This window comes from Phacochoerus africanus, chromosome 9 (genome assembly GCF_016906955.1).
Source record: "Phacochoerus africanus isolate WHEZ1 chromosome 9, ROS_Pafr_v1, whole genome shotgun sequence".
In the NCBI taxonomy this organism is placed as follows: Eukaryota; Metazoa; Chordata; class Mammalia; order Artiodactyla; family Suidae; genus Phacochoerus; species Phacochoerus africanus.
Genome location: NC_062552.1, coordinates 98,974,142 through 98,998,538, shown reverse-complemented (window position 1 = coordinate 98,998,538; position 24,397 = coordinate 98,974,142). Strand labels below are relative to the sequence as shown.

The following is a 24,397-nucleotide window of genomic DNA, read 5'->3' as shown; positions in this document are numbered from 1 at the left end:
TTGCTCTGTTCTATGAGATAGTGAAGGGATCTTCTCAGCATTTAAAGATATTAATATAACCAGTTAAAGAAATCTAAATATAAAACCAATCTCTTATAGGTTCTGAGAAGGTAGTCACCATCTTCCTGAAAAGTTTAACCCTCCACATTCAAGTTTAATCATCTCTGTAGAAGGGGAAAACAGTGGTAGTACTTACTGAACTGGAATTACTACTAAAATTCAAAAAAGCTGGCCATATTCATTTAGCCAGCAACCCATCTTATATAAATCAGGACGGTCTAACAGAAACCTTCCATCAGCCACACATGTTCTGAATTCTAGTGTATGAGATCAATTTAAATACGGTATGCACATGAAAGTCATGAAGCATTTCGGTCTTGTTATAAATAAGGCGGTGGCCAACTTTTACTCATTAGTAGCTTTTTTGAGCTAAGCTACGAAGTCTTCCCTTCCTCCCTTCTACTTAATGCCCTCAAAGATCATCTTCTTTCTAGGGATGCACTTCTTGGGATTCTCCGGGTACACCATCAGTATCTCCTCTCCTCGGGGGATGCCTTTGTTCTTGTGGGCATCTCTGTAAGTGAATCCAGGAGCCTGACCTGTCTTCCACCCAAACAGACCCTGGAGGTTTGGACCAGTCTTTTGCTTGCGTCCCTTTTCTACAGTATGGCACTGGGAACACTACTGAACAAAAATTTTCTTGCCCTTCTCAGTATCACCCATTTTAAAATCATTCTTTCACCCAGCGTAACAGACAAGTGGCCACTCACAAGCCTGACGTCCTGCTGTCTTGGTCTTGAAAATTTTCTCATTATGTTTTCTTCTTAGAGTTTTATAGTTTTCTTTTTTTTCTTTTTTTTTTTTTTGTCTTTTTGCTATTTCTTGGGCCACTCCTGCGGCATATGGAGGTTCCCAGGCTAGGGGTCCAATCAGAGCTGTAGCCACCGGCCTACGCCAGAGCCACAGCAACTCGGGATCTGAGCCGCGTCTGCGACCTACACCACAGCTCACGGCAACGCCGGATCATTAACCCACTGAGCAAGGGCAGGGACCGAACCCGCAACCTCATGGTTCCTAGTCGGATTCGTTAACCACTGCGCCACGACGGGAACTCCTAGTTTTCTATTTTCTATTTAAATCGACAATCAATTTTGAATTAATCTTTGTGTAAGGGATGAGGTTCCGGTTGAGGTTAAATTTTTATTTTTGTTGCACCTATGGCACATGGAAGTTCCTGGGCCAGGGACTGAATCTGAACCGAAGCTGCTGCCTACAACACAGTTGTGGCAATGCCAGATGCTCAACCCACTGTGCCACAGTGGGAACTCCTGAGATAATTTTTTCCTTTCCTTTCTTTCTTTCTTTCTTTCTTTCTTTCTTTCTTTCTTTCTTTCTTTCTTTCTTTCTTTCTTTCTTTCTTTTCTTTCTTTTCTTTCTTTTCTTTCTTTTCTTTCTTTTCTTTCTTCTCTTAGGGCTGCACCTACAGCATATGGAAGTTCCCAGGCTATGGGTCAAATTGGAGCTGTAGCTGCTGGCCTATGCCACAGCCACAGCAACACAAGATCTGAGCCACGTTTGCAACCTACAGCACAGCCCACAGCAAAGCCTTTCCTCACTGAGTGGCGCCAGGGATTGAACTTACACCCTCATTGATACTAGTCAGGTTCCTTAACTGCTGAGCCACAATGGGAGCTCCTGCTGTTAATTTTTGGGGGTCTATTTTTTTTTCCTTTTGCTTTTTAGGGCCACACCTGTGGTATATGGAAGTTCCCAGGCTAGGGCTCCAATCAGAGCTACAGCTGCCGGCCTATGTCACAGCCACAGCAATGTGGGATCTGAGCCACCTCTGTGACCTACACCACTGCTCACGGCAACACTGGATCCTTCACTCACTGAGAGAGGCCAGGGATTGAACCCACGTCCTCATGGATGCTAGTCAGGTTCATTTCCACTGCACCATAAGGGGAACTCCTAGGCCCTATTTTTTGTTCAGTTACTCCAGCACCATCCTTCTTCTAGGATAGAGGAAAGACCATCCTTTTTGTAACTGAATCAATTTTGCACCTGTCAAAAACTGGTTGAGCACATTTCTTAAAGCTGAGAAATAGAGAAGGAAACAAGGTCCTGAGTATGTTATTTGATTTGGAGATTGAGGTTTGGCAGAAACCGTAATTGCCAGATTGTTCAGTTATGTGAGCCAATACATTTCTTTTATTGATTAAGGCAGCTTGATTTGCAATCTCTAATTTATCTAATTCATAGGGCAGTAGAGTCAAACATAATCTGCTGAAATACATTACCATATTTAAAGAAAAACTACCAACAAGAATGGAGTAAGTCATTTAAATATAGAAAAAGCAAAGTCCTCTTGGTAAAATATAGGAGTGCCTCTTTTGGACACTTGTCATTTTGTGGTCCAGTATTCAACCTCCTTTCCTAGTTGAAGGGAATCTCCCACTATGTCATGCCTCCTCTATAACTCGGGAGAAGAGACTCTTCCCTCTCTCCACTTTGATTACATCCAGGCCACAAATATATGATCCATGTGAGACAGAGTCTCCTGCCCAGGATTTTGACTCTTGAGAGACATACACAGATGTAGAGACAGTTAAGAAATTATTCACAGCAGCACTGCTGTATTAGTTTTCTGTTGCTGCTCTAACAAATTACCACAAACTTAGTGGCTAAAACAATATAGATTACACAGATAAATTATCTTACAGTTTTATAGGTCAGATATCAGTTACAGGTCTCACTGGGCTGAAATTGAGGTGTGGGCAAGACTGTGTTCCTTTCTGAAGCTGTAGGGGATCATCTCTTTCTTCGTCTTTTCTAACTTTGAGAGAGCCCCCCCAACATTCCTTGGCTCAGGGCACCCTTTTTCCATCTTCAAAGTTGGCAGCTCTGACTCTTTTTTTCAGCCCATCTTTGACCACAGCTGAGAAAGGTTCTCTGCTCTGTGATTGGATTGGGCCCACCTGGTTCATGCCGGCTGCTCTTCCTTCCTCAAGGCCTTTGGCCTTAGTCACATGTGCAAAGTCCCTTTAGCCACATAATCTAACATTTGTACAGGTTGTGGGAATCAGGACGTGGACATTTGGGAGACCATTACTCTGCCTACCACAGTTGCCGTCACTGAGAGTGCAGTGGTAACAGTAGCATAATGTAGTCGAAAAGGTCTTCAGGGAATTCCTGTTGTGGCGCAGTGGTTAACGAATCCAACTAGGAACCATGAGGTTGCGGGTTCGCTCCTTGGCCTCGCTCAGCGGGTTAAGGATCCGGTGTTGCAGTGAGCTGTGGTGTAGGTCGAAGACACGGCTCGGATCCCAAGTTGCTGTGGCTCTGGCCTAGGCTGGTGGCTACAGCTCCAATTAGACCCCTAGCCTGGGAACTTCCATATGCCGAAGGAGCGGCCGTAGAAAAGGCAAAAAGACCAAAAAAAAAAAAAAGAAAAGGTCTTCAGCGGAGAAGGTCCTATTACTCAAATGAATTTATCACATCTGTAGTTGTATAATGATCATAACAATCTGATTTCACAGGATTTCCATCCCCACAGCCCAAGCACATCCCCTCACCCCCCAAACTGTCTCCTCTGGAGACCACAAGTTTTTCAATGTCTGTGAGTCAGCATCTGTTCTGCAAAGAAGTTCAGTCTGTCCTTTTTTCAGATTCCACATGTCAGTGAAAGCATTTGATGTTGGTGTCTCATTGTATGGCTGACTTCATAAATATGCTTTGATAAAAAAATAAAATCAAAGGAATTTTCATCGTGGCTTAGCGGAAACTAATCTGACTAGCATCCATGAGGACACAGGTTTGATCCCTGGCCTCACTCAGTGAATTAAGGATCCTGCGTGGCCATGAGCTGTGGTGTAGGTCACAGACATGGCTCGAATCTGGTGTTGCTATGGATGTGGTGTATGCCAGCACCTGTAGTTCTGATTGGACCCCTAGCCTGGGAACCTTCATATGCCACAGGTTCGGCCCTAAAGAAAAAAAAAAAGGCAAAAAAGTATGCTGTGTTGAATCACTTGAGGAAATTATTAAATCTAAGTTTGCTTTGCTTACCTTGAAGATTCTACTTTGTTAGTTTTTACTTTATTCATTTTTTTCCTAATTAAAATATTTTATTTTTATGGTGAGATATACAAATGGGAAAGTATAAACAACATAAATTATTTAAAGGAAAAGTGTCAAATGAACATTGCTGCAACCACCACCAAGGTCAAGAGTAGAACACTGCCAACAGGCACCCAGATACCTGCCATGTGCCCTTATTTCAGCTCCCTTCATGAGCTAAACACTAGTTTGACTATTCCTTTTTTGTAATTTATTTATTTTTATTTATTTATTTTTAATTTTTTAAAATTTATTTTGCTTTTTAAGGCTGCACCTGTGGCATATGGAGGTTCCCAGGCTAGGGGTTGAATCGCAGATGCAGCCGTTGGTCTACACTGAAGCCACTGCAGTGCAGGATCTGAGCCGCATCTGTGACCTACAACACAACTCACAGCAATGCTGAATCCTTAACCCACTGAGCGAGGCCAGGGATTAAACCCTCAACCTCATGGTTCCTAGTTGGATTTGTGTCCACTGTGCCACTACGGGAACGCCTTCTTTTTTGTTTAATGGCTCATAATATGGCAAATCAGCCATCCTACTGGAAACGATGAAAAATGCTGGTCAAATAGTGAAGAGTCAACAAGACAGGGAATAATCAGACCAAAATCTAGGTGAAGGCAGGATGCAGAGAATAAATAGAGTAATGTCAATTTTACCCTAGGGCATGTGTCTTACTTGAGAACTTAAACTTCTATTTTTCTAGGCCTAGGACAAGTGGGATAGAAGGCTAAGCCCAGGGCCTGGTAGAAGAGGGAAGTCTAAAGCTGGGACCTCAAAGAGCTATAGTTTCAGTGTAAGGGTGAATTGCAAGTAAACACATCCCCATCTAACAGATTGTAAAGAAAGTTGTCTTGGAAGGGAAGACTGTGGGGAGCTGTGGAGAGGGTACTAGACCCCTAAGCCAGCCCTCTCAGGGATATGAAGCCCAAATATACATCTCCTGGAGGTTTAAAAAAAAAAAATCCCATGGAGTTCCTGCTGTGGCACAGTGGGTTAAGGACTTGGTGTTATGGAATCGGAGGTGTAGGTCACACCTGAGGCTCTGATTCAATCCCTGGCCTGAGAACTTCCATACACCGGGGAGTGGCTGAAAAAAATCCCCAACAGCACTAGTTTTTATTTATTTATTTATTTATTTATTTATTTTAGGGCCACACTAGTGGCAGATGGAGATTCCCAGGCTAGGGGTCCAATCAGAGCTACAGCTGCTGGCCTACACCGCAGCCACAGCCACGCCAGATTCTATCCGAATGTGTGACCTACACCACAGCTCAATACTGGATCCTTGACCCACTGAGTGAGGCCAGGGATCAAATCCACTTTCTCATGGATATTAGTCAGATTCATTTCCGCTGCACCACAATGGGAACTCCCTAACAGTGATAGTTTAAAGTGATCTCTTGGATGAAGCAAAACTAAATCTTCTCAGGAGTAACGAAACTATATCCTAGCCTTCAAACTTCCCACAAATGATTGTTATTTTTCTTGCTTTTCAGGGCCACACCTGTGGCACATGGAAGTTCCCAGGCTAGGGGCTGGCCTAAGCCACAGCCACAGCAGCTCGGAATCCAAGCCTCATTTGTAACCTAAACCACAGCTGGTGGCAACGTGGGATCCTCGACACACTGAGTGAGGCCAGAGATCAAATCCGAATCCTCATGGATACTAGTCGGATCCATTTCTGTTGCATCACAACGGGAACTCCCCCACAAATGATTTTCCAGGGAAAATGCAGCTCATAGCAAAATATAACTAAGCACACAAAGAATGAGAATGGTAAAACCCACAAGACAACAGAAATGGGTCTGATAATTGCAACGATCTATTACAATAAATAAAAGTAAACTAGTCTTTTTCACTGTTATTGACATATTATATTGCACTTAAATAGTAATTTCAAGAGTATAAGTGTGTTTAAATGAAGTTTTTCTTGGAGTTTCTCTTGCGGCTCAGTGGTAATGAACCTGACTAGGATCTATGATGTTGCAGATTCAACCCCTGGGCTTGCTCAATGGGTTAAGGATTCCGAGGCACTGTGAACTGTGGTGTAGGTCACACACACAGCTCAGATTTTTTTTTTCAAAAAAAAAAAAATGTCTTTCTTTTCTCTCTTTTATTTTTAATAAATGTAAGAAGGCTTTATTTATTAATTAATTTATTTTTGCCTTTTTTTTCATCTTTTAGAGCTGCACCTGAAGCATATGGAGGTTCCCAGGCTAGGGGTCTAATCAGAGCTATAGCCAGAGCCACAGCAATGCCATATCCGAGCCATATCTGCAATCTACACCACAGCTCATGTCAGCGCCAGATCCTTAACCCACTGAGGGAGGCCAGGGATGGAACCTGCAACCTCATGGTTCCTAGTCGGATTAATTTCTGCTGCACCTCGATGGGAACTCCTCTTTTTTCTCACCTTAGTTGCTCTCTTTGGAAGGAACTGCTTTCCACACACTTTTAGGAGTTTTTTTTTTTTTTTAGGGTCCCACCAGAGGCATATGGAAGTTCCCAGGCTAGGGGTCGAATTGAAGCTATACCTGCCAGCCTATACCACAACTGCAGCAACACAGGATCCGGGCCTCATTTGTGACCTACACCACAGCTCAGGGCAATGCCATATCAATTCGTTACCACTGAGCCATGATGGGAACTCCATGGCTTTTTCGTTATTTTGTGTATTTGGGTTTTTTGACTGCCCCTCCCCCCACCCGATGTGGTAGTTCCTGGGCCAGGGGTCCAACTTGCCCCACAGCAGGTGGCAGTGATCCCTCCTTAACTGGATAGGCCACTAGGGAACCCCTAGATTTGGTTTCATTACTTTCTATGTCCCTTGAATCATAAGGTAAAAAATTATCTCACTTTAAGTCAGAAGATTGGTTCTTGACTCAGCTAGACAAGTCACTCAACCTTCCTTTTCTCTCCCTGTTTAACAACTATCATGATACAAACATAGAACATTAGAATTTGCAGGGACCTGAGAAATTACACAATACAATCCCTTTGTTTCATGGAGAGTTGTGTGATTTATACTAAGCTTTCTAGAACAAGCACCCAGTCAGTTTCTCAGACCAATGCTCTTGATATCAGGCTTTCTTTCAGTGTTGTTGTAAGAAACAAAATTAAAAAACAAAGAGTGAAAGCACTGCACAAACATAAGGCCATTTACAAGAAGAGAGATAACAGTGTTAACCATTAGCCTGTATTGTAACCTGAAAGCTTACCTGAATAAATGTACCTCTCTAACTAAAAGACCATTTAAAACTCGGCAGTTTTTAAAATATGTAAGGAAAGGTCAGAAAAATAAAGTAATGGTTGGCTTTCATGAAGAGAAAACAAAACTCCTCCAAAAGTACCTATATTCTCTTAAAAATTCTTTCTGGCCTCTTAGTTTGTGCAAGGTGAAATTGGGTAACTGGAGACGGCCTGTCTTTACATACTTCTTAAAGAATGGTGTGCAATAAGGGTTACCTGAAATCGAATTATTTGCCTCGCCTATACTACATATTATATCAGTTCTCTAATTTAACGCCACTCCTTCCCAAAACAACTTGCGGAAACCTGCGGAAACCACACTCGTTGCAAAAACTCCAAGTCCCGAAATGCTCCGAGGCCTGTCCCTATCGCCTCCTCACAAGAATGTCTTCTTCTGTACTGGGAATTGTAGTTATTCTCGGGCTTCGCTTCCGGGATGTTGGGGAAAGACGCACTTCAGAGGAACTACATTTCCCAGAAAGCTGTGCGCGCCCTTCTCCGCCCTCGCCGTCGTCAAGCTCCAGCCCTCCCGCTCCTCCCTCAGTGGGTTGCAGTGCTCACGCCTTCCTGTTAGTCCGAGCTGGGAGAAGTTCACTTCGATCAGCTGATCCTAACTGACAACGGGAGAGGAGGAAGCCCGGGAGGCAGCGAAGGAGGAGGGGGGCGGAGATGGAGATGAGGATGGATCCACCGGTGCCCTGAGGAACAGCCCCCGCCTCCACCGGCACCCCGCGGTCCTCCGACGCAGTCTTGCCGCAGCAGAGCTGCTCCGTGGTGGGGTCCCCGGGCCGCCGCGGGCGGGGAGGGAAGGGCACGGCCCTGCGCCTGGAGAGCGATATCCCTGGAGCTCCCGCTGCCCCGGGGTGGAAGGGGGGGCGGGTGCGGCTGGGGTGGGGGTGGGGTGGTATAAACAATGGATTCAGCTCTGGCCTCTGCCAGCGTTGGGGGCGGATTTTGGGGGACCTTCTTTGTTCTTAGACCCTGCTTCTGCCCCTCGGGTAGCGGTGGTGGTGCCCGGGAGGAAGCAAGGGTGAGGAATCCCTGGCTGGAGAGAGGCGTCGAGGTGGGAGCCCGAGTGGGCAGATTGTTTGCTTAGGTCTGGTGGGCGGTGAGGTATCCTTTTGAAGGTTGGTTTTATATTTTTTTCAATTGTGGCAGATTTTGATTTTTGGTTCCGCTGTGAGAGCTGGTTAGGCACGTCTGTGGAGTGTAAATAAGGTCTCCTAGTCACTCCCTTCGCCTTCCTTATTTATCTAAAAATAAGATTGATAGATTGATTACTGTTTGGAGGAATGAATACCTGCAAGGAGGGCTTTGCCAGCATTAGAATGGGTGTCAAGGCGAAGAGGAGTTAGGAATATAAAATTTGTAGAAGTGACAAAAGCCCCTTTCTTGCCCCAGTTTTCTTTTTTTTTTTAAGTTATTTTTAAGTTGGGTTTTGAGTGACAAAGAGAAAAATTATTTGTTTTGACTCATTCAGGCCTGGCTTTGTGGTGGTGCATAGTGGAGGAATTCTGTTTCCTGTTGCTCACCTTTTTTGCAGTTAGAGAAAAGGACAAAAGGAAGTACAATTGTTTTTAATTGTTTTTAAACATGGAATGGTGACTTGTGTTTCTAGTGTAGAGTCCTTAATAGGTATCTGTTTAGAGCTGAAACAGTCCAGTTGCAAGGGTAATTGGATCTGCCCAGGACTTTGATGGAGCTGAAGTTTATTCTTGTTTAACTTTTTACAGCCATCTTTCTCCACCTCTCCCAGTTGTGGGGTGCAGAGGGCTGTCCCTCCAAGGACTATTTTGTTTAGTGCTTTTGATGAACAGAGGATTTCAGTCTGGGAAATTAAGCAGCAAAATCTCTTAGATGCCTTGAGCCTAGAGATAGTTGTTGTTTTCAAAAGGAGGAGCCTTAACCATGATTTTGAGAAGACATTTCTAGGATAAGAATGAGCCAGTGAAAGTTTTACAAGCAAGAATGAGGTTCTGGAGTTCCTGTGTGGCACAGTGGGTTGAGGGCCTGGTGTTGTCACTGCAGTGGCTTGGGTTGCTCCTGTGGCTTGGGTTCCGTCCCTGACGAGGGAATTTCCACATGTGCAGCCACAAAAAAAAAAGTAAGGTTTCTCTTGGTAGTTTTGGCCTCATATTTAATTACAGTCTTTTTTTTTTTTTAAAGGTGCACTTCTGTTTTTGGATGAGTGAAATCCTTTTCATGTCTCTGTTCTAGGTGTCCCCTTGACTTATATTGAAAAGCTCCTGACTACATTTTCATTACCAAAATCTTGTGGCTGAGGTCCCACTCATGAGCCCACCTCAGTGAACCCACCAGATCTCTCTCAGATAGCCATAAAAGACCCTTCCAAGTTAATTTAGACTACATATTTGCCTGCACTTTAAGGAAGATGAAACTATCAAACCAAATCAACATTGCTGCTGATACAGGAAGCTTGGAGGCAGAAAATTAAACATTTGAACATTTGCGTGTGAAGATTCTAGTAGGACATTAACTGTTTTTTTAAAAAAGGAATTTTTTTTTTTAAGGTGTTCAGAACCCTGTGAAAGGTCTGTGCAGTCTTCAGACTCAAAGCCTTTGTCTTCACTTCTGGGGAAAGCCCAGGTACCATTATATGGTGGGTGATTTCCTTACTAAACTGAGTATGAGTGCCCAGACTTCCCCAGCAGAGAAGGGCCTGAATCCGGGGCTGTTGTGCCAGGAAAGTTACACGTGCAGTGGGACCGATGAAGCTGTCTTCGAGTGTGATGAGTGCTGTAGTCTGCAGTGTCTCCGCTGCGAGGAGGAGCTCCATCGGCAGGAGCGCCTGAGAAACCATGAGCGGATCAGACTCAAAGCCGGCCATGTCCCTTACTGTGACCCCTGCAAGGGCCCCAATGGGCATTCCCCAGGTATGAAGCAGAGGGCAGTGGTGAGGTGCCAGACCTGTAAAATCAACTTGTGCCTGGAGTGCCAGAAGAGGACTCATTCTGGGGGTAGCAAAAGGAGGCACCCCGTTACTGTGTACCATGTTGCTAAGGTCCAGGAGTTGCTGGAGGACGAAGGGATGGATGAGGAGACCAAGAGGAAGAAGATGACTGAGAAGGTTGTGAGTTTCCTCCTAGTAGATGAAAATGAAGAGATCCAGGTAAGTGCTCAGGGATAGCGGGATTCACGCGGTGGCAGATGGAGCAGATCTTTTGTTGGCAGGTGGCTCTAAGGGAAAATCTAGTGACTCAAAGGCAGGACCCTCCTGAAAGGTTAAGTTGTGTGGAGTCAGATTTAATTACTTTCCAGCTGCATGACCTTGGGCTGAAGTTACCTCTCTTAGTTTTCTCCTCTATAAGCTTGGGGCAGTGTCTACTTTATTGGGTTGTAGGAGGGAGGAAGTGACAGTGTTTGTAAAGCCTGTTACGTAATAAATGCTCAGTGTATGGTAGCTGTCATTGTTATTATTAGGATAATTATTAGGAAAAACTGATTTAGAACTATTTTCTGAATGAGAGCACTTTGGCAAGTTGTGAATACATGTGAAGGGGGAGGGGCTGTGTGTGTTCCCTGGGGAAGGAAACACTGACTTGTGTTGGGTTCCATGGGCGTGCAAGGCTGTAAGTCATAACCTTGCCAGCTCCCTTTAGAGGTAGGTCTTTAAAAAGTGGCTTTTCCATGGGGAGTTCCCGTCGTGGCGCAGTGGTTAACGAATCCGACTAGGAACCATGAGGTTGCGGGTTCGGTCCCTGCCCTTGCTCAGTGGGTTAACGATCCGGCGTTGCCGTGAGCTGTGGTGTGGGTTGCAGACTCGGCTCGGATCCCGCGTTGCTGTGGCTCTGGCGTAGGCCGGTGGCTACGGCTCCGATTCAACCTCTAGCCTGGGAACCTCCATATGCCGCGGGAGTGGCCCAAAAAATAGCAACAACAAAAAAGACAAAAAAAAAGTGGCTTTTCCAGAGTTCCCATTGTAGTTCAGCAGAAATGAACCCGACTAGTATCCATGAGGATATAGGTTTGATCCCTGGCCCCACTCAGGGGGCTAAAGATCCTGCGTTGCTGGATCACAGATGCGGGCTGTGGCTGTGATGTAGGCCAGCAGCTGTAGCTCTGATTTGATCCCTAGCTTGGGAACCTCCATATGCAACACCTGTGGCCCTAAAAAAAAAGTGGCTTTTCCTAAGGGTAGTATTCTCTCTTGATGACCCCTTATTTTCATGTACTGGCTTCTGATCAGTAGACGCCACTAAGGGCATCTGGAATTACAGAAGGACTAGAGAATATTTGATTTCATTTCGAGCAGGGGAGAGGGTAGCCTGTGACAGCAGCAAGCTGGGGAGATGGAAGTGTATGACCGTTAGGGGTGATTGGGACAGGGTAGTAGAATGTTTATACTTTCCAGTGAAGGTAGTGACATTGTCATGTCTGTACTTGCCTATGAAGACTGCTTGAATTCACATGCTGGCTTCATTCACTGGCTGTATAACCAAGGGCAAGTTATTTGAACTCCATGCTTCAATTTCACTTCTCCGTCTGGTAGAATGAGAATAGTCTTTGAGGGGGCTCAAAAGATTAGGAATGGAAATGGAAAGGCCCTTTATCACAGGGCCTGGAACATGGAGTCCAGCACTAGTTGGTTGTACGTGTCAGTATCAGGGAGTATTTGTGGTACATTGATCCATTACTTTAGCTGTGATGACTCCTCAGGACTCCCGATTGGAGGAGTACCTTTGTAAGTTACCATTTGAAAGTTCTAATTACCCACGAAATATTTTTCATCTGCCTTTGTCCTCCTTAGATAAAAGTATGGAAATGAATGACATCATAATTCCTATGTACTTCCATTTTCAGCTACACACTTTGCTAACACAGACTTTTTTCCTTTCTTGGCCGAGACGACCGAATCAAGTTATGGAAGAGTGACCCAGATCCCATTCTGCCTCCCTTGTTAGCAATAATGTCTCCACTGTGGATAATGCTCTAATTGGGTGACAGTGTGGACTAAATATTTTATAAATGGAACACTTGGATTTGGATGATTCTTGTTGGTTTTGCCACCAGTTCCTTTTAATGTCAGCCTTTGGAAAGTCATACTTTGGATGGTTGTCACTTTTGCAAAGTAAGAGGAAGATTTGGGATGAACCAATAACCCTTATGGCTATTGGGTCAATAGCAACTAGAGTATTTTTTTGAGGGGAGGAGGATGTATATGTATGTTTCTTTTTATAGCATTAATACTTGTTTCTTAATAGAGAAGTAAGAAAATAAAAGGAAGTGTACTAAAGAAGACAGATCCTATTTGTGCATTTTTTTCTTGTAGTGTGTAATATGTGTTGTTTTGTTTGTTTATTTGTTTGCCATGTCTGCAGCATGTAGAAGTTCTGGGGCCAGGGGTTGAATCTGCCACAGCAGCAACCCGAGTGACAATGCTGGATCCTTAACCCACTGTGCTGCAGTGGGAACTCCTTAGTGTGTCATATGTATACAATTGGGTCGTTTTTTAAAGATTTCTCCCTTCATAAACATTAATCACTTCCCAGGAAATAACAGTTTAACTGGAAGCAGCGTGGGTTGGGAATAATGGACTGGATGAGGGTTTTAGGTGGGACTTTGTTTTTTATAGAGTCATAGTGGAAAAGTACTTAGAGAAGACGTCTAGTTCACTTTCTAAAATGAATGTCTAAAGCAGAGAGATGACTGATACAAATCTAGATGATAAATTCAGCTAGGTTGTAAACTCCTGGTGAGCAGGATCACGTCTTTTGCCCTGAATCATATACAATGGTAGGCATGTTGTCAGCATATAAATACTTGATTAATGATGTCACATCTTAAGTTTTTTAGAAATGAGTATCACGCACATACTTAGTGAAAAAATATAGCTCATATAAAAGGGCATGCAAAGACGAGTTTCCCTCCTGTTCCACACCTTAAAGTCTCCTTTGTTAGAACAGTCAGCATTGGAGTTCCTGTCCTGGCTCAGCAGTATCGAACCTGACTAGCATCCATGAGGATGTGGGTTTGATCCCTGGCCTTGCTCAGTGGGTTAAGGATCCGGTGTTGCCCTGAGCTGTGGTGTAGGCTGCATACACAGTTTGGATCTCACATTGCTGTGGCTGTGGCACAGGTCGGCAACTGTGGCTCTGATTGGCCCCCTAGCCTGGGAACTTCCATATGCCATGGCTGTGGCCCTAAAAAAAAAAAAAAAAAGAGCAAATAAAATAAATAAATAAAAAGCAAATAATAAATAAATGCAAACAAAACAAATACCAATCACCATTAACAGTTAACCACATGCCCTTCTAGAATTTTCTTTCACATATACTTATGAATATGTGTGTGTGTCCTTTTAATTTTTCAACAAAAAGGCAATCTGATGTCCTTGCTGTTCTGTCCTTGGCTGCTTTTCACTAAAGGATACATTTTTTTTTTTTCTAGAGGCTTAAAACAATACAAATTTATTATCTTACTGTGCTATAGGTCAGAAGTCAGACATGGGTCTCACTGGGCTAAAGTCAGGTGTTGGCAGGGCTGTGTTCCTTTCTAGAGGTTCCAGGAGGAGATCCACTTATTTGCTTTTTTCACCTTCTAGTGGCTGCCTGCATTCCTTGGCTCATGACCACCTTCTTCCACTAAAGAATACATCTTGTACAACTTTCCTTATCAGCACATTGAGGTCTACCTCATGATTTAAAGGCTGCCTAGTATCTACTGAATGGTTTTTCTATAATTTTTGCCTATTAATGGATATTTGCGTTATTACAACCAAGGATGTATTGACTACCCTGTAAATCTATTTAGAAATGGAATCTTTGTGTCAAATGATATGTGCATTTTTAACTTAGATCGATATTACCAATTTCTGAACTTTATTTTTTAGCTTCTGCAGTACTTCTCTGAGTCTCCCCTGGGTTCTGGTCATGGCTTATCGTAGTTAAAAATTTAAAGAGCTCTTACTGGGGTGCTTGGCACTGTTAGCGTTTGAGCTCATTTAATCCTGATGATAACTCTGCATATTAGTTTCTTATTGTTGCTTTGACAAATTACCACAAATTTAGTGGCCTAAAGCAACACGAGTTTATAGGTTGGAGGTCAGAAGTCCTAAAATGTGTCGATAAGGCTATGTTCCTTCTGGGGGCTCTAGGGAAGAATTTGTTTCCTTGTCTTTCTAACTCCAAGAGGCCTCCTGCGTTCTTTGGCTTGTGGCTTTGTCATCCAGCTTCAAAGCCAGTAGTGTAACGTCTTCCAGTCCTTTTTTTGTCTTTTTTTTTTCTGTTGTCACATTGCCTCTGTGTCTGTGGCCCTTTTGCTCCTCTCTCACAATGATCCCTGTGGTTACATTGGATCCACTTGGGTAATCCAGCATCATCTCCCCACCTCATGGTCCTTAATTCAGTCATATATGCAAAGCTGTTTTGCCCCATGAAGTGACATAGTCCTAGGTTCTGGACATTAGGATGTGGACATCTGCCTGGGTGGGGCAAAGGGGCAATTTCAGCCTCCTGCAGCCTGTGGAGTAAGTTGTATGTCTTAGTCAGTTGGGCTGCTGTAACAGAACACAGATGGAGTGGCTTATAAACAGCAGAAGTTTATTTCTTACGGTTCTAGAGGCTGGGAAGTTCAAAATGATGGCTCTGACAGATTCGATATCTGAAGAGGGCTTGGTTCGTGACAACTGTCTTCTCACCATGTCTTCTTATCACAGAAAGAAACTTTCTGGAGTCTCTTTTATAAGGGCACTAATCCTATGCATGAGGGCTCTACCTTCATGACCTAATCACCTCTCAAAGGTCTTACCTTCTCATTCCATCACCTTGGGGATTAGATTTCAACATATGCATTTTGGGAGGATACAAGTGTTTCATCTATAGCATTGTATTTTCTTTTTTTCTTTTTGTCAGTTCCATCCTTGGCATGCACGAGTTCCTGGGTTAGGGATTGAATCTGAGCCAGAGCAGTGACAATGCTGAGTCCCTAACCGCTAGGCCACCAGGGAGCTCCCAGTCACATTATATATTCCTAATGAGGGCACTGAAACACAGAGAAGTAACTTGCCAAGATCAAATTATAATAAGTAGCAGAGGATTTGAGATTTTGCTCTGTTTATACTTCTGCCATTGCTTACCAAGTCGTTTAAACGTTCTGATTAAACTTCATTCTCATCAATAGCGTCAGCTCACCAATTCCTCATGGCTGCTCTGAGGATCACATGAAAACATAGCTCTATATAAATGCAAGACTGTTATCACTGAAGAACTTCCTCCTCATTGCAGTGAAGAGTCCATGATTTAGGCCCCAACTTTCTTTTTCTCTTCATGTTTCTAGGCATTTGTGGGTTTCGATCATTTTCAGTGTAGTACACAGTGATTATTTTAGCATCTTGTAGGCTGTTACTGTGATGTGTGGCTCCCTCAAATTCTATGGCCTACAGTCTCCTGATATTTGATATTATTTAGTGTCTTTTGGAAAGCCTAAAAGGAAGAAAGGTCTCTTTTAAAAGAAAAATTTTATCATTACCCTGTCACCATGTGAGTGTATACTAGAAGGGCAAATTTGAAGAGTCTCACTTTTGGTCCCAGAAGCAGAGAGTCATGGGTGGCACTTATTTATTTATTTATTTTGGCCACACCTGCAGCATGCGGAAGTTTCCAAGTCAGGGATTGAACCCATGCCACAGCAACGACCCAAGCCACAGCAGTGACAATGCCAGATCCTTAACCTGCTGAGCCACCAGGGAACTCATTGTGGCTCTAGACACATTTGGCCAAGTAGCCAAAAACATTCATTCATTCATCACATTCACTGAGTATATGTTATGGTGCCAGGTACTTTCTGTGTTCTAGGGGGGCATGACTAATAAGACTTGGTTCATGTCATTGTAGAGCTTACCATTCTGGTGAGGAAAGCAGAGTTCACACAAGTAAAACACATACAAAGGTAGTTCGGGTGTATAATCAAGGACGATTGACTGGGAAGCCGCTTTTGTGGATGGTCAGGGAAAGTTTTATTATTGTAGAGGTAAATTCTAAGCAGAGATCTTATGGTTAATACTATCTGGGGAAATAGACCTTCAGACAGAGAGGAAATGAGAACAAAAAGCAGGTGGCATGGCATATTTGAGTAGAGAAAGAATGCCAGTGTGGCTGGAGCGAGCCAGCAGAGGGGTGAGGATAGAGGTGCAGAGGTAAGCAGCTGCCGGGTCACGTGGGGCCTTGTAGGCCGCGGAAATAAGGGTGGATTTTAAATGTAACAGAAAACACCAAACTGCTTTAGGCTTGGAGGTCTCATGAGCTGATAGACGTTTTTAAGAGATGGCTCTGGACTTTGGCGTGAAGACTAGATGGTAGTGCTTGTGGGAGGGCAAGAGGGGAAGGCAGGGAAACCCCTTAAGAGGCTGCTGCAGATGATGAGGAAAGAGTTGGCTTCAGTTTGGTGCAATCATCGACACGGTGAGCTGGAAAGACACTGCTGAATTTGGGACAGAGTTTGGATGTAAAACAGGAACGCCAATATGTTGGGTGGAGGAGCGAGGGAATGAGAGAACTCAGTGGTGACTCCCAGGCATTTGATTTGTGCAAATAACATGTGCTTAATACCCCAAGATTTGACTCAAATTGATAAAACTTAGTCTTTAAGAAACTCAATTTACACAATAAAGAGAGAGTTAAAATAATCTCATTTGGCAATAGCTAACACAGTGGTGATTTTGCTCCCCCAGGGGGCACGTGACAATGTTTGGAAACATCTCTGGTTGTCACAGCTGAAGGATGGGGGATTATGTGCTGTGGGGGTTGTAGGTAGAGGCCAGGGTGCTGCTAAATACCGTAAAATGCATAGGGCAGTTCCCACAGAAAGAATTCTCTGGTACAAAGTGTCCATAGTGCTGAGATTGAGAAAACTGATCTAACAGGTGAAGGTTTGATCTGGGAGGAGATCTGGATTCCAGTGAAGTAGAAAACATTTAACCAGTGCACCAGTTTTTCCTCCTTCTTTTGGTTCCATTTGCTCCTTAGAAGTAATTTAGCTGAAACCAGGATTCTCTTTTGACATATTTTGTAACCTCTCTGTGGTGAAATGGTTAGACTTTCTGCATTGTATTCATTGATTTTTCTAGACCTCAGTGGAACTGTACTTGGACAGCCAAAGGACTTATGAGTCCATTATTTAGCATCTGCAATAAGTAAATGATCCACACTCACATGTCATCTGTAATCTCTTGAAGTTAGAGACAACACCCTTAGCAAATAATTCAAAGGTTAGAAGAATAAAGTCCTGACAATTACAGAGTTCTTAATGGAGGTAGGGGACGGCATTTTCCTCTCTGTTGGGTCTTGTGAGGAATTCAGACATCTTACTGGAATATTTCTAGTTGGAGAAAAGTGAAAAAATCACGTTTACATGTGTACAATAAAATTATATATATACATTAAAAAATATATATATATATAAAAAACTTGGGGTATAGTTGATTTGCAGTGTTGCATTAGCTTTAGATTTATATAGCAAAGTTAAGTTTTACATATGCATACATATCCATTCCTTTTTCTCATATCGGTTATTACAGAACATTGGGTAGACCTTCCTGTGCTATACAGTAAGTCCTTGTTAGTTATCTATTTTATATATAATAGTGTGTAGGTGATAATCCTATCTGCCCAGTTTATCCCTCCCACCACAGTTTCCCCTTTGGTAACCCAAAATTTAATTTCGAAGCCTGTGAGTTTGTTTCTGGTGGTTTGTTTTGTTTGTTTGTTTTTTTGCTTTTTAGGGCCTCCCTTATGGCATATGGGGGTTCCCAGGCTAGGGGTCAAATCAGAGCTGTAGCTTCCAGCCTACACCATAGCCATAGCAACGTGGGATCCGAGCCACGTCTGCGACCTACAAGCAGAATTCATGGCAACGCCAGAACCTAAACCCACTGAGCTAGGCCAGGGATTGAACCTGAAACCTCATGGTTACTAGTCTGATTTGTTTCTGCTGCACCACAATGGAAACTCCTCTGTTTTATAAATAAGTTCTTTTGTATCTTTTATTAGACTCCACATGTCTAATAAAATACCATGTATTTGTTTTTCTCTTTTTGACTTCATTTAATATGATAATCTCTAGGTTCATCCATGTTGCCTAAAAAGGGCATTATGTATTTCTTTTTTATGGCTGAGTAATAATTCCATTCTATATATATGTATATATAATGTCATATTTATCCATTTCTCTTTTGTTGGACATTTAGGTTGTTTCCATGTCTTGGCTATTGTAAAGTCCTATTGGCTGTAGTACTGCCATGAGCATTGGGGTGCATGTATCTTTTTGAATTATGGTTTTCTCCAGGTCTGTGCCCAGGAGTGGGATTGCTGGGACTATGGTAGTTCTATATATACACACATACATACATACACACATATATATATATATTTTTTAACCCACACCAGTGGCATGTGAAAGTTCCTGGGCCAGGGATTGAACCTGCGCCAGCATCAACCTGAGCCACAGCAGTGACAATGCAAGATCCTTAACTGATTGCACTGCAAGGGAATTAATTCCTCTATATTTAGTTTTTTAAGGAACCTTTGTACTGTTCTCCATAGAAGTTGTACCAGTTTACATATTCAACAACAGTGTAGGAGGGTTCCCTTTTCTCCACACCCTCTCTAGAAGTTACTGTTTGTGGCCTTTTTAATGATGGCCATTCTGACGGTGTAAGGTGATAGCTCATTGTACTTTTGATTTGCATTTCTCTAAAAATTACCGATGTTGAGCATTTTTTCATAGGCTTTTAGGCCATCTGTATGTCTTCTTTGGAGAAATGTTGATTTAGATCTTTCTTGTGCCCATATTTTGATTATTTTTTTTGTTTGTTTTGATATTGAGCTATATGAGCTGTTTGTATATTTTGGAGATTAATCCCTTGTTGGTTGCTTTGTTTGCAAAGATTTTCTCCCATTCTGTGGATTGTCATTCTGGTTTTTTTTTTTTTTTTTTAATGATTTCATTTTCTGTGCAGAAGCTTTTACATTTAATCAGGTCCCATTTGTTTATTTTTGTTTTTATTTCCATTACTCCAGGAGGTGGCTTATAAATTAAAAATAAATAAATAAATAAATATATGCATATTTAAATGTCATACAGGTTTCTCTTTTTTTCACAGCCATTCCATTCCCACATTGTCTTTTTTCTACAGACTTCCTCTAACTGCCCTCTTCCTAGGAGACTAGAGCAGCACACTGACAAGCGGTTATACGTGTTTCATCTTCATGCTGACGACCCCTGAGGATAGGAGAGCCAGGGAGCTTTTCATGCTAAAAGTCTCCTGAAGTTAAATCCCCTCATGATGAACTTGCAGGGGGATAGGGAAGCCCAGTGACCCAGGAGTGGTCAAAGAGAAGCTAAGAAAGTGTCCCCTGGGGCTGGCCCTCTTGGACTCAGAAATACATAGCCTTGGGGCCTGACTGCAAGGGAAGGCCAAGGTGAGTCTTCCTGTCCTCTCTCGGAGGAGTCAGTGGTGGACCTCATCTTCCTGAGACCGTTCCTTTAAGAAGATCCATCACGTTGTTTGGCTGCTTTACTTGTTTACAGTCCCAGAATAGTGTGGCTCGAAATACTGGGACTTGGCTTTTTTTTTTTTTTTTTTTTTAATTGGCTAAAAGAGACAGTATTCTAGTGGGATTCAGGAATGGAAAACAGCAGAGGATGTTTTTACACTGTATGGGAATCCTTGACCACAAACTGGCTGTGCTGGGCTGCCCCATTTCTGTGCTCTGTGAGACTCATCTGCTGGAGACCCTTTGGCCTTGTCCCCAGCTTCCTGGCCTAGGGTATGTTCTTGGGGCTTGCTCTTTCCAGGACCTCTGTTTCGATAGGCTGTCAGAACCCCTCCAGGACTTAACTCTGGTCAGTAGGCCAGAAGCCTGGGGATCATAGCCTTCTAAATTGTGAAACTTCCCCATTTTTCTCTTGAATGATCCAACTGTTATAGTGTAAGGACTAGCTTTGGTGCTGTGGCTGGTTAGCATTTTGGCAAATTCTGGTCAGAATACAAATATGTATATGTATTTACTACTGGTTAATAGGTGCCACATTACAAAATGTAACAAACAATTCCCCATAGATCTGCTTTGGAGCTGTCTGTCAAAATAATAAGCAGTAATTGGGAGAGCAGTAGAGGCTCCCTCCCCCTCCACCACCTTTTACTCACCAAAAAACCCAAGTAAAAGGCCCTTTTGTTTAGAAATAGTAGTGGGGGGAGGGCATTGTATGGTATTCCTGGGAAACCAGGGTTGAGGGTGACTCAGACAAACAGGAAGATGAAAGAGCCTCTATTATATGCCTCTAGTTTCTGCTCAGCATCTTCTGAGCCTTCTCAGCCTTGGGCTCATTCAGTTATAACAGGCTCCTGGCATTTAACCTGGGAGGCTATTTTGTTTAGTACAGGGCTGTTTAAAATTTGACCCATACAAGCCATCAAAACCACCGTGAGTCAGCTTTTCAGGGAACCTGTCTTTAACTATTTCAAGTTACCTTCAGTTTGTGTGATTCTGATTTTTTTCCTGGCCTGTCAGTTCCAAGAAGTGATTGATTTTTTTCTGAAGTTCGGCAGACATTTTGCTTCTTGAACCAGGGTTACTATAATAGGCAGATTTCTTAAGTTGATGTTATATGTTTTCCCTGTGGATGCATCTCCTGGCTGAGCCACTTTTGAGTTTATTCTGTAGCTTGTGTCACACGGAAGCCTCCTGATGGCTGGCTGGACTTTTCTAGGGAGACCTGCCTGAATTGGGAGGAACTCCTATAAGATCATTTCTCTCTGAGGTTAGAACTGCTAAATGTATTAGCACATTTGATTGGTGAGGGGCAACCAGAGGAAAGGTAATGGCTGAGACCCCAAAGAAGGGAAAGAACACAGGGATATAGGAAGTTTCAGTCAAGAAGCATTGGAAAGACCTGTGGGAAGGGGCACAGAGGGATTTTTGGAGGCAGGAAAGGGTGGATGTTTCCTTGGAGGATGTTTTGTTCATTTTGCCCCTCTTAATGGCTTTTGACCAGTAATTAAGAGGCTCTTTTTGCCTAGTTTATAAGGTTAGCTTGGTGATGGCTAGAGTTCTTGGGAAGAGAAGTATGTACACCTGCCATTTGTAAGCACCTGACCTTTGGCTTAACGTCACTGGAACATGTTTCTGTTTTCTGGTAGCTTCTGGAATTTTTTTTCCTCAGTTCCTTCTGCTTGTAACTGAATTATGGGCTATCTTTCCCAGAGAATTTGACTCCAGATGTTAGAATACTTGAAAAGAACAGGCAGAGCCTAGTTCTGGCATGTAGTCACAGACACCCCAGCCTCTTTCTTTCAAGTTAAGAAAGAACATAATCCTGAGCAATTCATCAGTTCTAGAGTATTGTAGAAATTCCTCTACTTCTCAGCCCAGTCTCTTCTGCCTGGTGAATATGTCATCTTCATGGTTAAATGTTTTCCATAATCTCTCATAACATTTTCTTTCAAAGAGCTTAATTCAGTTTAGCATGTATCATTCAGTGGTGGTCATAAACATTTATGGAGTGTCAATTATGTGCGTTTTTAGTTTGAGTACTCTCTAGGAAAAGTATTTTATTTTATTTTTTTGTCTTTTGTCTTTTTAGGGCCGCACCCGCAGCATATGGAGGTTCCCAGGCTAGGGGTCGAATCAGAGCTGCAGCCGCTGGCCTTCACCACAGCCACAGCAACTCGGGATCTGAGCTGTGTGTGCGACCTACACCATAGCTCATGGCAACGCCGGCTCCTTAACCCACGTAGTGAGGCCAGGGATCGAACCCGCAACCTCATGGTTGCTAGTCGGGTTTGTTAACCACTGAGCCACGGTGGGAACTCCCCTGTGAGAAATATTTTAAAATGAAAGTTCAGGACTTGGGGAACAGACTGGGGGTTGCCGAGGGGAAGGGAGTGGCATGGACCGGGAGTTTGGGGTTAATAGATGCAAACGATGGCATTTGGAGTGGATAAGCAGTGAGATTCTGCTGTAGAGCACAGGGAACTCTTTCTAGTCACTTGTGATGGAACATGATGGAGGATAATGTGAGAAAAAGATCATATATATGTGTGACTGGGTCACTTTGCTGTACAGTAGAAATGGACGGAACACTGTAAATCAATTATCATGGAAAAAATTAAAGTCATAAAAATAATTTAAAAGAAAAGGAAAGTTCAGAGGGTAAGCGAGACTGGGGAGGGATGGCAGAGGCCTTCACCCCTGGCAAAGCCCCTCTCTCTTTAGTGTTTGTCTCTGAGGAGAGGCTGGGGATCTGTGATTCTTTCAGTACACACTTTCTGGTCCTGGGGACCATAGGTTTAGTTTGTGGCCAGTAGGCCACAGGGTGTGTCATTGTTTTTCCCCTGTCTCAGTCAGCTGTTACTTGGATATGGATCTTCTGACACACAGACAGGCCGAAGAAGGCCTGCTTCTCTTTCCTTCTCTCCCTCCCTCTCCCTTCTTTCCTTGCCTTCCTTCCTTCCCTAATTCTGTCTCTTCCTCTCTCTCTTTCCCCCTTCTTTCTTCCTTTCTTCTTGTTCCCCTCTCCCTCCTTCATGAATTAAGAAGTTAAATCTACCACTGCCAGAGGAAAAAAGTTTCTTTCTAGAACTATATACAAATGATTGTAGGTTTAGGTATTGTTTTGATTGTTCATGCATTTCTCTTCCTTTCACTACCACAGGAATTGAGTTTGCTACATTTTTTTTTTTTTTTTTTAAAGAATTGACCTAAAGAGGAGTTCGCGTCATGGCACAGTGGTTAATGAATCCGACTAGGAACCATGAGGTTGCGGGGTTTGGTCCCTGGCCTTGCTTAGTGGGTTAAGGATCCGGCGTTGCCATGAGCTGTGGTGTAGGCCACAGACGCAGCTTGGATCCCGAATTACAGTGGCTTGGCGTAGGCCAGTGGCTACAGCTCGAATTGGACCCCTAGCCTGGGAACCTCCACATGCCGCAGAAGCGGCCCAAGAAAAGGCAAAAAAAAGCAAACAAACAAACAAACCAAAAGAATTGACCTAAAGAGGTGTTGGCTTTACAGTGCCACCTTCCTTGACCAGCATGTTTAAAAGAGCAACTCCTGCCTGTACCTTGTAGTCCTAGTCCCCTCTCCTGGTTTTTCTTCACTCCACTCATCAATGTTTGACATAACATATACTTATGTCAACTCTCGTGGTATAATTTACACATGATTCAGTTCTGTGAGTGTCAACAAATGTGTGTATACACGTGGAACCACCTCTCCAGCAATTCAGATGCAGAGCATTTCCAGCCTCCAAAAATATTCCCTTGTGCCTCCAGCAGTCATGCCTCTGTTCTCTACAACTACAGATTTGACTTTCCTAGAGCTTCGTGTTGACAGTGTCACGCAGTACTGTTTTGTGTCTCACTTCTTTCACTCACTCTATGGTTTTGAGGGCCATCCATTTTGTTGCATGTTTTTTTTTGTTGTTGTTGTTTTTTTGTTGTTGTTGTTTTTGCCTTTTCTTGGGCCAATCCTGTGGCATATGGAGGTTCCCAGGCTAGGGGTCAAATCGGAGCTGTAGCTGCCAGCCTAGGCCAGAGCCACAGCAACGTGGGATCCGAGCCGAGTCTGCAACCTACACCACAGCTCACGGCAACGCCGGATCCTTAACCCACTGAGCAAGGCCAGGAATCGAACCCGCAACCTCATGGTTCCTAGTCAGATTTGTTAACCACTGAGCCACGGCGGGATCTCCTTTGTTGCGTGTTTAAGTTCATTTCTTGGTATTGCTGAATAGTGTTGCATTTTATGGATATACTGCAATTTCTTCATTTCTTCTTATTAGAATGTAAACTTCATGAGGGCAGTGATTTTTTAAAAATTGGGGTATAATTCATATAACATAAAATTAACTTTTTTTTTTTTTTAAATGGATGCACCTGGGACGTATGGAAGTTCCCAGTCCAGGGACTGAATTCAAGCCACAGCTTTGACCTATGCTCTGATCCCCCTTTTTAAAAATTTTTTCAGGGGGAGTTCCCGTCGTGGTGCAGTGGTTAACGAATCCGACTAGG

General features: G+C 43.3%; 1 protein-coding gene and 1 pseudogene across 2 annotated transcripts in view; one reads left to right on the top strand and one right to left on the bottom strand.

Moving 5' to 3' along the window:
- Positions 1 to 405: 405 nt before the first annotated feature.
- On the bottom strand, positions 406 to 723 carry LOC125136530 (cytochrome c-like; annotated as a pseudogene).
- A 7,188-nt stretch (positions 724 to 7,911) lies between these two features.
- The window catches only part of ZFYVE1 (zinc finger FYVE-type containing 1), a 57,416-nt gene continuing 40,930 nt past the window's right edge, over positions 7,912 to 24,397 (top strand). For both annotated transcript variants that reach the window (XM_047794792.1, XM_047794791.1), the window contains exons 1-2: positions 7,912 to 8,145; positions 9,589 to 10,501. In XM_047794792.1, the coding sequence (XP_047650748.1) occupies positions 9,989 to 10,501 (513 nt within the window). In that variant the 5' untranslated portion in view covers positions 7,912 to 8,145; positions 9,589 to 9,988. The remainder of the gene's footprint in view (positions 8,146 to 9,588; positions 10,502 to 24,397) is intronic.